The 13,883-nt window shown below is 50.2% G+C and overlaps 2 protein-coding genes across 3 annotated transcripts in view; both read right to left on the bottom strand.

Moving 5' to 3' along the window:
* The window catches only part of plce1 (phospholipase C, epsilon 1), a 40,993-nt gene extending 32,560 nt beyond the window's left edge, over positions 1-8,433 (bottom strand). For both annotated transcript variants that reach the window (XM_028965836.1, XM_028965837.1), the window contains exons 1-2: positions 8,246-8,433; positions 3,266-4,258 (exon numbers count right to left, since the gene is read on the bottom strand). In XM_028965836.1, coding sequence (XP_028821669.1) covers positions 3,266-4,051 — 786 coding nt within the window. In that variant the 5' untranslated portion in view covers positions 4,052-4,258; positions 8,246-8,433. The remainder of the gene's footprint in view (positions 1-3,265; positions 4,259-8,245) is intronic.
* Positions 8,434-9,880: 1,447 nt separating this feature from the next.
* On the bottom strand, positions 9,881-13,161 carry slc35g1 (solute carrier family 35 member G1). The gene is made up of 3 exons (XM_028966438.1): positions 12,863-13,161; positions 11,950-12,136; positions 9,881-11,458 (listed from the first exon to the last, which is right to left on the bottom strand). The coding sequence occupies exons 1-3, from the start codon at positions 13,077-13,079 to the stop codon at positions 10,714-10,716; spliced, it is 1,149 nt and encodes a 382-aa protein (XP_028822271.1). The 5' UTR covers positions 13,080-13,161; the 3' UTR covers positions 9,881-10,713.
* Between the last annotated feature and the right edge of the window lie 722 nt (positions 13,162-13,883).

The raw sequence follows: 13,883 nt of genomic DNA, 5'->3' as shown, positions 1-13,883 counted from the left end.
CATCAGACAAGGCTGCCACCCGGTGGCGATTTGCCCGCGTTGGGGGTCCATCAGGTGGGTCTCGGTCAGGCTGCATCGCACAATACCCGCATTACGCCGAACGGGTTGCCAGATGCAGAATGTTTCTCTACGTTTTTACACTTAACAGGCTGACCAGTAGATGCTGGTTTTCGCCTTGGTAAGATCACATATTGTGACGAGGGCTTCACAACCCTATACAAATAAATCCACTTCATATTAGAACACTAATACACTCCAGCACTTTCACTTTCAAATCACATCTGGACTCAATCCCCCCAGAATACTTGCACAAATGTTTTTTCACTTTACTCATTTGCACACCCTCACCCTACCTGTTACACATATTTTATGTTAAAAACATAAAAGTGTAATATTTGGTTATGTTTGCGATATTTGCATATTGGTTCATTGTATACTTGCAATATTTGCAATACTGTTGGTCTGTACAGTCGCTTAAGCATTTCACTGCATATCGTACCGTGTATGACTGTGTTTGTGACACTGAACTTGAATTTGAATGTGAATTTGAATTTATTGTTGTGTTCATAAATCACATAGAAAGCTTACAAAGAAGAGCCAGGAGTTCCGCCAATAATTTTGGGTTTAACGAATCATTCTAATTAACAATTCGCGTGAAGTAAGGGCTCTCTTATGGGAACAGCATACACAGTCACGGCAAAGTGTTCAGGGAGGGTTAGAGGGCTCAACGTGCTGACTTGACCACCAAATTCCCAAGATGTCCATCCGACTGAGCACCTGTGGGATGGACTGGAAAAACAAGTCTGGTCCACGGAGGCTCCGCCCGCTCGTCCCACGGGACACCTTCAAGCAGTCTTCTGAAGCGATGTCCTAATTAGACCTGAGCGCGCGGTGACACTAGCCCTGCTTTGGCAATGAAGCAGCCGTACAAGACGGCAGGTCCCCCCCCCCGCCGCCCCGGACTGAAATATTCCCGGAAACGGGACGGATTGTTCTCTGTGAAAAGCCGACGGAGAGCCACGTCACCGCGAACAGCAGCCGGGGTCACGGGAGGGTGACCCCCAGCTTGTGTTCTGTTTGCCATGACCCGCCCCCGCTGGCCACCGTCCAGGGGACGTCCAAGCCCGGGGACCCCAGACTTTGGAGCGTGGCCATTTTCCCAGGGAGCAGTCAGCCGTCATTTCCAGGGTTTCAAAAGACGTCTCGCGGTCATTTCTGTTCGACTTTCTGGCGTTGCAAGTGACCAGCGCAGCGCGAGAAACGATTTACTGGCGCTGGGCTTCACCGGCGGTGATGCAACGTGCTCTGACGGTGACTCAGGCCGATTAGAACTTCACATCAGCAAAATAAAAAAAAAATAAAAATGTTTACTGGGCCACTGAAGATCCTGAAGGTCTCTGGTTTCCACGATGGACCCGGGAGATAAAAGCTCTCGTGTTCCAGGCAGGTTTTTTTTCTCCTTCTTCTCTCGTCCCGTAGACCATCTGGCCGGGCGGCGCTGTACAAACAGGCGGCGCTGCCCGACCGGGACACATTCCAGGGACACGAGGAAGCCCTCCCGCCAGTAACCCGGGGAGACCGGCTACCGGGCGCACCCCAAAAACCTCCCACCACGTAGTCGCCCGGCGCGCTCTCGGGAAAAGTGGCGAGATGTGCGAGAGGGCCACGCCCTCCTGGTTCACGGGCAAACGGCAGCCGTGGGGACATTTTTATTCTTTTTAAACGTACAGGAAGAAACAAGTGATGCTTTTTCTGTTTCGTATATCCGTACATGTACGTTAGATCAGTCGGACGAAGGCCCTTCTTTGGACCCACCGTGGACCCGCGGGGACATCGGTTCACGTCCTTAGCGCCGTCCTGTCTCATCAGCTCTGAATCAGTCACCAGGTGAACTTGAGGTGCGATTTCAGACGGCCTGACGCACTAGACGCGTCCTGTTTCCCTGAGCAGGACACTTAACCCCGAGTGTCTCCAGTGGTGGACTGTCCCTGTCACTGCTGACTGTAAGGAGCTCTGGGTAAATGCTGCAAATGTAAGAAGAACGTTTTTTTTTTACGACCCTGCTGAGCTTCGTCAAACAATAACTGGCGAAATCTCTCTCGATGTGAAGCCAAAAAGAGGCCAAAACTTAAATAGCACTTGGTCAGCGAGACATGAATTGTCTTTCGACCACAAAAACGTGCTGGATCCATAAAAAAAACGTTCATGCATTCATACAAAGCGAGGGCTACACAAACTCGGGTGTCCACACGGCGGTCCCCTGAAAGAAAAATGAATGACGATATTTCAGATAACGCAGATGGACGCGAGTTTTTCAGAAACCTCTCGTTGTGGACTTGGCCTGAGGCCTACTTAAAATCCTTTACATGGACATCTAAACCGGACGGGACCTTCAGGATGGACATGGAATAAGCGAGAACCTCAGGGTCCAACTTTTTCCCCCATTCCAAACCCCAGGGAGCTCTACTGGGCCGTAAAATGACGACAGGCAGCAGCGGCGGGCTGAGAGCCATCGACATGACGCCGGTCTCTTCTCCAGCCCCGCTCGAGTAAACGCAGTGCCATGGATTAGCACCGCCGTCCTCATAAGGCTGTGGGAACTTTATCAAAGTGGCTTTTTTGTGTCGTTACATGTGTTAACACTAAAAAAAAAAAAACCCTCAGGCTTCATGCCTTTCGGTCTCATGAGAAACAGATCTTAACTGGCAGACCACAGACGTGTTCCCACCAGACGTGTGAGATCATGCAAAGTTCTCAAACAAAAAAAAAAACAGAAGCACAATTCAAGTGCGTTTGCTCAGGACCACAAATGTCCATTTACACTGACCAGCCAGAAGATTAAAACTACAGGGAAAAAAACAGACGAACGAAGAACACTGAATCTGCAAAGGGCCAGCGGTGGCCTAGCGGTTAAGGAAGCGGCCCCGTAATCAGAAGGTTGCCGGTTCAAATCCCGATCCGCCGAGGTGCCACTGAGCAAAGCACCGTCCCCACACACTGCTCCCCGGGCTGCTCACTGCTCACCAAGGGTGATGGGTTAAATGCAGAGGACACATTTCCCTGTGTGCTGCACAAGTGAAAATCACTTCACTTTAACAGGTCTTGTCCACACATTTCAGTCCAGTCCAGGATCTGGGCCAGCGGTGGCCTAGCGGTTAACCCTTGCATTCTATATCGCAGTACTTAAATGAGGGGCATGAGAAACTTTGCATTGACTTTGTCGGACAGTGAGACCCCTACAGTGCGAAAAGCAAATTGACCTTACCTCCAGAAATCCAGCCCGGACATAGCTGAGGAGAGCCTTGGAGACCTGCAGACGTACGAGGGGGAGCACCATAAAGCCGTCACATCCGCACCACATCCGTCGGCAGACAGCCGCCCAAGCTCGATCTGAGATGGTCCCGGACAGCAGGGTCCTTACGATGGCCTGGGTGCCCGTGCAAACGGTCTTCCTCACCTTCTGGTTGTTCTTCAAGTACCGCCGCACCAGGGCGGTGGAACGTTCCCTCTTGTTGCGAACGAACTCGCTGTCGGACAGGGCGCGGTCCCAGTCGTTAAAGAGGCCGGGTCTCTTGAGGTTCCTGTCGAGGAGCTCCACGCTGGAGTACCAGCTTCGTACGCACCTTCCAGAGAAATCCGTCTGGTCCTCCGGGAGGCTGCCCCTCCTCAGACCGGCACAGCATAAGCCCTCCTCCATCCTGACATCAACGTCGGCGTCCAGCCGGCACAGGGACCCAGTGGAGCCGCCGAGGGTGGCAGGACCTGCAGACGGGGACAGCCCGTCCGCCCGCCACCTGGACAGCTTCTTCTTCTTATCCGCCCTTCTCCGGCCGTTCCTCAGCACCCCGGCCAAGTTGCACGTCCTGCACAGCTGGACTCGGCACAGCCAGCGGTCGGCGGGGTCGGTTAAGCTCCCACCACTACAGGCGACAGCGGACGGTCCCCCGGCACCCGACTGGGCCTGGGCCCTGATTTCGGAGGAGGCCATCTTCCCCTCCACGGTCTTGCTCAGCCTCCTGACGTCCTCCTGCCTCGTCCTTCGTTCCTTCATATCACGGAGAAGATGTCCGATGTGTGGCACACCGTCCGACCAGATATTCCAGCTAAAGTATCCGGGGAATTGGCCTTCGGTTTCCAGAAACGACCGTCCAACGCGCAGCCTGACATATCAATACGGGTCAAGAACGGGACTCCCTTCCTTGTAGTGTGAAGACTCCTCCCCCTTCAGACATCCGGCGTCACTATTACGGTCCGTCAACTGAAAATAAGAGGGGGACAGAAAGGATCAATTCAATTGCTCAAATTTTGCACAATTACGAAGAAAAATTAACTAAGCTACTGATTGCAATATTTCAAGTAAAAAGAATTTTACAACCGCCTAATTTTACAAACTCGCAGGTGTCCGGACAGCGCGCGAGGTTTAAAAGAAAAGAAAAGGAGTCGCTCTGCTGAAAAGCGTGACCCGTGGGCAGCAAGAATGTGAGGCCGCTTGCAGGGAGGCTCAGACGAGCGTTCACGCCCCCACACGTATGGCCATAAATCACAGATCTTATATATATTAAAAAACAAACGGTCCACAATTTTAACCTTTTTTTTTTTTTAATAAATACATTTGGATACAGGACAAGAGGGGTTAAGGTCACATTACAGAATATTGCAAAAATGTACGATTTAAAAATACATATATTCTCAATACATTCTCATCCTAAATGATCATAAACTTCACCTGCAACAGCAAACAGTGATAAAAAAAAAAACATTCATCCGCATCTCCGCCAAACATGCCGTACAGATAAAAGTCACTTCCTCATTCGTGACCGATGATAAAGGTTCGTGTTCATCCATTCCTTCGCCCATAAATCAGCCTGAGCAAACAGGTCTGGTCGGCCCAGAGGAGTTAAAAAAAAAAGTGAATAAAAAAAGAGGCTTCCTTCCAAGCCATCGTCAGGAATCCCTCCCAGAAGGTAAAGGAGGGGTAATTTCAAGTAAGGGGCCACCATTTTTGTCCCTCTCCGCACCTGAACAGGAGCGCCGCCGCCGACTAACACACCGACTATCTGCAATTCATGCAGCTTTACGGCGGCCTACGGCACGGGTACGACTCTTCGCTGCATAAAAGCGACGCGTCATCACCGACTCTCGCGTAGGAACCAGAAGACCCGGGTTCGAAGTCCCCTTACTGCCAGCGTGTCCCTGAGCAAGACGCTTAACCCCGAGCTGCTCTGGATAAGGGCTTCGCTGGTTTTAATATTGAAGCCAACTTTGGGGACTGGTCATTTCCTGTATCTGGAACACCGGTGCCCCTCGAGGACGCGTCCTGTCCCCACTGCTCTTCCCCTCCGGCCCTCCACACCAATGACTGCACCTCCTGGAATGAAGTTTGCAGATGACACCATAATTGGACTCATTCGAGTCTGCATACTGACAGGAAGTTGAGCGGCTGGAGGTCAGCACAACCTGGAGCCGAACGCGCTCAAGAGCGTAGAGATGGCAGTGGGCTTCAGGAGAGGTCCCTCAACACCTCTCCTGAAGCAGACTAGGGCCTACTGTGGAGATCTCCAACTTCCTGGGTACCACCACCATCTCCCAGGAGCTGAAGTGGGACACCAACATCTCCTCCATCCTCAAAAAGACCCAGCAGTGGACGCACTTCCTGAGACAACCGAGGACGTCCAGCCTTCCAGAGGAGGTGCTGATCCAGTTCTACACTGCAGTGTGTTCACTGGCGTGCCTGGCCAATAAACGCGAAAACGGAAATAAAACTGATCTAAATCTCACCCGACGACCCCTCGGTGTCGCTCTCATACCAGCCGCGTTATTACTGTTCCAGAAACCCGAACGCCGAGCCCATGGGCGTGCCGTCTTCTGGCACGTTCCGTTTCTCGCTCGGCCGCTCACGCCCTAATTTGATTTCACAACACGAATGCACAAGGTGAATACGAATCCCGTCCATGCACAGAGACAATCGTAATGTGTTATAATCTGAGCAATGCGGTCTCTGTTTCAACCTTCATACAATCGTACCAAATATTCCGTTTTTATTGCTGCGAGTCTCTAGTTCGCTGTTACGTAATCACACATGTTTTCCATATTGGCCCTTTATTAGAAACAGCTGCAAACCCGCCATGTGTGAAGTTGGACGCGTCCCAATCCGCGCGAGAGCTGCTGACTGCGCAAAACTCCCCCCGCCAACGCAACAAGGCCGATTCTCATCAACCGACGGCCAGACGTCACCGTTCACAAGAGCACGGACAATAAAATGACAAGAAGACACAATTAAACAGAAGAAAATCGTATCCGAGAACAGTCACTGCAGCTTGGTATCATATTCGACATGAACAACAAACAGAAATCTCATATCCGCCAATTGGCCATATAATGCTGATAACACAATCCACGGTTAAAGGATATGAAATAATAATGAAATGATTGAAGTTATGATTATATTGTTTGGGAGCACGCAAAAATCTGTCAAAGGTCACAAGCTGCAGTGAAACGAACGCCGCGTACTTGTAACGGAGGAAGAAAATCAGGACACGGCACGATGGAAGACGACCTGGCCGGTCAGTCTGGGAGAGACACGTGGAACTGGTCAACTGCCGTGACGGCGCCTCCAGGAAGACGGACCAAGAGAGCGGAACTACGGCCTCACAGAGTCGGACTTTCTCGCATTTCGGACTATCCGTTCACAAAAAGTCACCCGAAACCAACCAAGTCCGTGTTATACCACGCTACCAAACAGTTTGCAGATTTAAATTGTTTTAAAACTTGGTGCAATAAAACTCAAAAGCCTTGTAACACTGCCTCCACATCATGTCCTGTCGCGGTGGGAGAGAGTCAAATGTTATTTTTGGTAAAAAGTACAGTTGTTCTGGTGAACACACATCACACCGAAAGCCGTGAAAGGCGCAGCGTGAAAAATAACTCGTCTGGACGAGTTTACAGTCGTAGTCGAGATCGGAAAATTGGGTGAAATCCTGGAGGCGTCGGGGAAGAAAAAGACCTGTTGACCAGAATACTGCCCCCTACTGGACTAATTGTCCACTCTCCAGGAGACAAGGTCTCCCAATCTGCACCTTTAACGCCATCTCGTCCATTCTCCGGGAGACAACGTCCCCCATTCTGCACCTTTAACGCCATTGTTCGTCCAGGAGACATGGTCTCCCACTCTGCACCTTTAACGCCATTGTTCGTCCAGGAGACATGGTCTCCCACTCTGCACCTTTAACGCCATTGTTCGTCCAGGAGACATGGTCTCCCACTCTGCACCTTTAACGCCATCTCGTCCAGGAGACATGGTCTCCCACTCTGCACCTTTAACGGCATTGTTCGTCCAGGAGACATGGTCTCCCACTCTGCACCTTTAACGCCATCTCGTCCATTCTCCGGGAGACAACGTCCCCCATTCTGCACCTTTAACGCCATTGTTCGTCCAGGAGACATGGTCTCCCACTCTGCACCTTTAACGCCATTGTTCGTCCAGGAGACATGGTCTCCCACTCTGCACCTTTAACGCCATCTCGTCCATTCTCGGGGAGACAACGTCCCCCACTCTGCACCTTTAATGCCACCTCGTCCATTCACGGGGAGACAACGTCCCCCACTCTGCACCTTTAATGCCACCTCGTCCATTCACGGGGAGACAACGTCCCCCACTCTGCACCTTTAATGCCACCTCGTCCATTCACGGGGAGACAACGTCCCCCACTCTGCACCTTTAATGCCACCTCGTCCATTCACGGGGAGACAACGTCCCCCACTCTGCGCCTTTAATGCCCCCTCGTTCATTCTCGGGGAGACAACGTCCCCCACTCTGCACCTTTAATGCCAATTTGTCTATTCTCGGGGAGACAACGTCCCCCACTCTGCACCTTTAATGCCAATTTGTCTATTCTCGGGGAGACAACGTCCCCCACTCTGCACCTTTAATGCCATCGTCGCGGGGTGCAGATTGTGTCTTTTATAGATGAAAGTGTTCCCGTTTTTTCCGCCATTGGCCGCTTTGCTTTTGACGTTTTGAGGCTCGACGTGCTGCTTTTTTTCCCTCCGGCAGGTCTGTAGTTTGAAAAAGAAGAGCCAGACCACGCCGTGCACTTGCCCGATGCGGTAAAAAGGTAGAAAAGACGAAGTAAAGACGTGAAATCGTCCGAAATCGTCCACGCACGTGCCGAGACGCGCCAAAAACAAAAAAACGTGTCGCGACGAAAACGCGGCTTCCATAAAAAAAAAAACCGCAGCGACCTACCGCGACCGCGTCCCTCCGGCGTGGAGGACATCGGAATGTCCGCCTGTCCCGCTGCCTGCTCCACTCGCACTTCTGGTTTTCCCGCGGTGACTCGGGTTCGAGCGCGCGTCGGTCCAACTTCAATCAAATAAAAAGAAAGAAAGAAGAAGAAGCATTTTGTATAACATCAGTCCACGGCCATGCATAAAACATTTAAATGAACCGTGAGCGGTGCAAAAAAAAAAAAAGTGCAGAAAACGATTCGGCGATGACGTCATGCCCGGATCGAGACGCCTGTGTCGTCATCATAGGTTCGTCCTGATTTCAGACGCCGATGCATCTTGCACCTTTTTTCATATGTAATGTAGAATTTTTTTTGTAAATACTTTATTACATTTATGGCATTTATCAGAGGCCCTTATCCAGAGCGACTTACAGTCAGTAGTTACAGGGACAGTCCCCCTCCCTGGAGACACTCACGTTTAAGTGTCTTGCTCAGGGACACGATGGTAGTAAGTGGGGTTTAACCCTGGGTCTTCTGGTTCGTAGGCGAGTGTGTTACCCGCTAGGCCACTACCACATATTACAGCTTTCATTGGGACAACACTGATGATAAAACGCAGTAGTCGATGTCCAGCTTGTATGGCAGTGTACATTTAGGGTGGTAGTAGCCTAGTGGGTAACACATCGCCTATGAACCAGAAGACCCGGGTTTGAATCCCACTTACTACCATTGTGTCCCTGAGCAAGACACTTAACCCTAAATTGCTCCAGGGAGACTGTCCCTGTAAATACTGATTGTAAGTCGCTCTGGATAAGGGCGCCTGATAAAAAAAATTTACTGTCCCCTCAAAATAACTGCAGTCTAAATCTCCAAATTGTGCCCAAAGTGTTTTCCAACACTGACTTGACTCTCATGGGCATGGACCTAGCGGTTCCCTAATCAGAAGGTTCCGGGTTCGAATCCTGAGCTGCTGAGGTGTCACTGAATCAGGATTCGAACCGGCAACAAATCCACTTCTTTACCCGCTAGGCCACCACTGCCCCAATTGGGCTAGAATTGGTTGTTGGGTCAATAGTCCATTCTAAAGTCACTGTGACTCATTTTGTCACCTATCAACTGTAACATTGTGACACCATTCTAGTAACAGGGACAATGGCTTGTACACGGAACAGCGCCAGCTCAAAGGAACACATGGTTGCGGCGTTTTTCCCTGAGAAGGTGACGCCACCTGCTGGACAGTGGAACAGGGGTGGAGTCCGCAGAGGCCACCGGGGTCAACGCAGTGACACGCTGTCGTTTCCATGTCCTTTTGTCATGGATCCATAATGACAAACAGTGGAGCAGCTGTGCCGGGCAGCGCTGAACACCGCCGGCGACCTAACAAAGAAATTAATGTCTTCTTTTTTTATATATATTATATTTGGATTATTCACGGCTGGTCTTACAAAGGACAAAATGACCAGATATAAAACCAGGGGCATTTTTGTGGGTTAAAAACAAGAAATGACAAGAAACCACCATTATGTAAATCATTTTTATTAATTCTATTACAAATGTTATTATAATAAATAATGATGTTTGTTAAATAGTTAGCTCCAATAAATGGACTATAAATAATAAATCGATCTGTAACAGCAGTTTATTTAGCCAACATGGAAAGAAAGGGGGGGGGATTTGCCACAGATCGTCACCCACCCACTCATTGGAAATGATCTCATCTTAAATATATGTCACCGTTTAACACTTTTTGAAAATATCGTAACGAACAGAGGTTCAATTAAATTAAACTTAAATAACCGTGATAATAAATAGGAAAGGAAATCTTCAAAGGTTGCTCGCTTATCAAAATGATCTTTGTGCGCACTAAAACGATGGCGCGCAAAATAAACAAGGGCGAAGGTAATGCCTAACCGGGGTAATCGCCCGGCCGCGGCACGTAATCAGCACCATGGTCCCGTTTTACAGCTGGATTATAGAAATCTTGAGTGTGTGTGTATTAATATATAAATATATATATATTTTTTTTTTAAAGACTCATTAAATAAATACATCAGAAACATTTCACGATATCCGTGATGGTGGCCGACCGTCAAAAAAAAAACGTCACAATGAGGTTTAATTAAAAACAGTCTCAAAAGTGCAAAAGGTTTAATTCATGTCAGTACTTATGATTAAGTATGTATGTGTGTGTGTGTGTGTGTGTGTGTCTTGTGAATGTGCGTGTTTCACTATAGATTCACTATAGTGAGCGTGGTAAATGTGTTTCAAGACACATGGCACTGATGGAGCAGACCATGTTGGGAACCCCGGGGGGGTTCAGTCAAAGGAAAAAATGTGAAGTTATTGCAGCCTGTTCTCATTCAAACGTTGCACAACGGAAAGCATGGTTCACTATAAAGATTTATATATAAAGATTATATATATAAAAATATTTGGTGTAAAAATATATGGATGGAGCAGGAAGCGGGTGAAGTGGTTTCCGGACTCAGCTCTTCCTGGTGCTGCTGAACCACTTCCTCAGCGCCACGCCGCTGGTGCTGCTGATGACGCACAGCGCCCCGCCCAGGCTCCACCAGGTCGGCCTCTGGCCGAGGAAGAGGAACTGAAAGATGAAGGCCAGGACCACGTCCATCGTCCTCATCAGGGCCACGGGGCCCGCCTTCTCGATCTGCAGCGCTTTGGTGAGGAAGGTCTGGCCGGCGATGCCGAGGAGCGCGATGGCCATGAGGGTCCACCGGTCCCAGCCGCAGCGCGGCATCGTCCACTCGCCCAGGAAGAACAGGGCCACGAGGCACTCGACCAGGCCGATGACGGCGTAGTACCACACCGACAGGTAGTAGTGGACGTTCTTGCCCATCTTCCTCAGCACCACCATGGTGCAGGCCGCGCCCACGGCGCCCGCGAAAGCCGCCGCCGTCCCTTTAATGTGGTTGGTGTACTCGCCCTCGATGCCGGCCACGCGGGCCCCGAACAGGAATGGCGGCCGCGCGATCAGGATCACGCCGGTGAGGGTGAAGGCGGTGAACACCAGGTCCCAGATGGTGCACCGCTCCTTCAGGAAGATCCAGGCCAGCAGCGCCGTGAAGACCGGGTTGCTGAACATGATGACGGTGGCGTCGGCCAGGGGCATCTGCTGCACGGCGTAGAACAGCAGGATCATGGCGTTGGACCCCAGGAAGCCCCTCAGGAACAAGTAGACCCGCATGCCCGGGGGCCCCAGGAAGCCGGTGCTGAAAGAAGACGTATTAACAACGCATCTACAACGTCGAGCAAACCATTTCCTACCAAAACTGTCACACTCGAGGACGTGTCTTCAACAGATGGCAACAGGTTCCAATTAAAAAAGAAAAAAAAAAAAAAAGGACACTTCAAAGTTCAATTAAATTCATATTTTTAAAAAATCTTCATGCATTTAATAGACAGGGAAAAAAAAAAAAACCCAAAACTTTTTTCCGCTTAATTTGGCATAAGAAAACCGAAACTGCGAGGAGGATTAAATGCGACATTTTTCACCGTCTTTGTTCGTTCTTCTGGAAACAGCCGAAGAACAAAGTGCCAAAGCAAATCGGCGTAAACCGGGGTGGGGGAATGAAATTCAACTCTATTATTCTGCCACTGGCCTTCGGTACAGAGCGACCTTGCGGGCCCCGCCGTGTTTTGGGAAGGGACGGGGAGGGAGGCTCTCAGGTATCAAGAGTCGCCCCCGAAAGCCAATACTCACTTGTAATAAATCATGAGCGGCACCACAAACAGCATTTGGAAGAAGCACCGCATGGCGCTGATCTCCACCGCGTGAACGCCCTGGATCCTCTTCACCAGCAGGGCGACCAGCGAGAAGAACACGGAGGCCAGCAGGCCGTACAGTAACCCGAGTCCGGGACACGCCGTCTTCTTCGTCTTCCCTTCGGCTGAAACGGCAGGACAGGCTGTTTAGCGGGCCGCACCCACCGCGCCCCTTCAGGTGCCGCAAGCTTGGCAATTTTTGGATGGTTATGGAGACACCGGGCCATTTTCAATGGAGGGAGGGGTGGGAGGACGGGGGTTTGACGTGAGCGCTGAGAGACCGCGTGTCCCGTCCAAAAAACACGCTTCTCGTGAAAGATGGAGGACGGTGTGGAGATGGGTGGGGTGGGTGTTCACATGGAGACTACACACGGTTTACTACCTGCTGGTCCAGCCGGCCTTTTTCGCACAATTTGCCCGTTCAGGTCACGCCAGGATCGGAAAAGAGCCAATGAATCAAGCCCTCTGACTCGTCAAAAAAAGAAAAAAAAAATAATGCATTTAAATATATATGTTTTTTTTTTATTTATAACGAGAAAAAAAATATATATATTTTTTTTTTTAGAATTTACAACGAGAAAAAATCTAAATAATGCATTTAAATACATATGTATTTAAAAAAGAAAAAAAAAAGGCAAATTTCTATTTTTAAAAACTGAGCGTCAACTTGTTGCGGTCCGGTGCCACAGGGGTCTGTTGTCGGTCCCGGTGAAATATGCCGGTGGGACGGAACGGGCTTTTCTTGCTTTGTTTTTGGGGGTTATTGGGGTCAAATGTCAGTGACACTGGGGCTACTGGCTGGGAATCGATAAAACGCGCCTTTTTACAGCAGAAGTAAGCGGAACCGGTACCTTCGCCACAGGTGTCCGGGCCGGCGTCGCGTCTCCCGCAGCACACGGGAAGGCAGCCCGCCTCGGACCGGGCGCCGCTCGCCTTTGTGCCGTCCCCGTCCGCGTCCCCGTCCCCGGCGCGGGTCAGCCGAACGCTCTCCGCGCCGCGCTCGTCCGCGTCGTCGCCGTCAACGCTGCCCAGCGCCACCCGGACGTCGCCGGCCGAAAGGTCGCCCATGTCCCGGAGATGCGGCAGGTGGGGCGCCGGCCGCGGGTCCCGGAGGAGAAGTGGCGGAGGCTGCCGCGTCGCGCCCGGCAGGTGTCTAACGCGGCCGCAAGGGGGAGAAGCGCAGATAACGGCGGCCGGGCGGGGTGGACAAGCGTGACCTTTCACGGGGTTTCCCCCATTCAGCACTGTGGCGCTTTCATCGGGAGCGGCCAAAAATTCACTTTCTTCTGCTTTCTGAAAGAAATGTGTTTAGAAATGTGTGTGTATTTGTCAAGTTCTAAATAAAATCACACACACACACTCACACACCCCACATACACTCACACACACTCAAGTCTTTCATCAGGAGTGGCCAAAAATTCACTTTCTTCTGCTTTCTGAAAGAAATGGGTTTAGAAATGTGTGTGTATTTGTCAAGTTCTAAATAAAATCACACACACACACTCACACACCACACATACACTCACACACACTCAAGTCTTTCATCAGGAGCGGCCAAAAATTCACTTTCTTCTGCTTTCTGAAAGAAATGTGTTTAGAAATGTGTGTGTATTTGTCAAGTTCTAAATAAAATCACACACACACACTCACACACCCCACATACACTCACACACACTCAAGTCTTTCATCAGGAGTGGCCAAAAATTCACTTTCTTCTGCTTTCTGAAAGAAATGTGTTTAGAAATGTCTGTGTATTTTTGAAGTTCTAAATAAAATCACATACACACTAACACACACTCAAACACCACACATACACACACACACTCAAGTCTTTCATCAGGAGCGGCCAAAAATTCACTTTCTTCTGCTTTC

The sequence above is a fragment of the Denticeps clupeoides genome, chromosome 2 (assembly GCF_900700375.1).
Source record: "Denticeps clupeoides chromosome 2, fDenClu1.1, whole genome shotgun sequence".
Lineage (NCBI taxonomy): Eukaryota > Metazoa > Chordata > Actinopteri > Clupeiformes > Denticipitidae > Denticeps > Denticeps clupeoides.
This window is presented reverse-complemented; position numbering and strand designations above follow the sequence as displayed.

What these genes read in the sequence shown, in the direction of transcription:
- slc35g1 (XM_028966438.1), bottom strand. Translation starts at nt 13,079, where the DNA reads ATGGGCGACCTTTCGGCCGGCGACGTCCGGGTGGCGCTGGGCAGCGTT. An exon ending in CCCGGACACCTGTGGCGAAG is followed by an intron (nt 12,137 to 12,862) that starts GTACCGGTTCCG and finishes CTGCCGTTTCAG; the next exon opens with CCGAAGGGAAGACGAAGAAG. An exon ending in CCGCTCATGATTTATTACAA is followed by an intron (nt 11,459 to 11,949) that starts GTGAGTATTGGC and finishes GTCTTCTTTCAG; the next exon opens with CACCGGCTTCCTGGGGCCCC.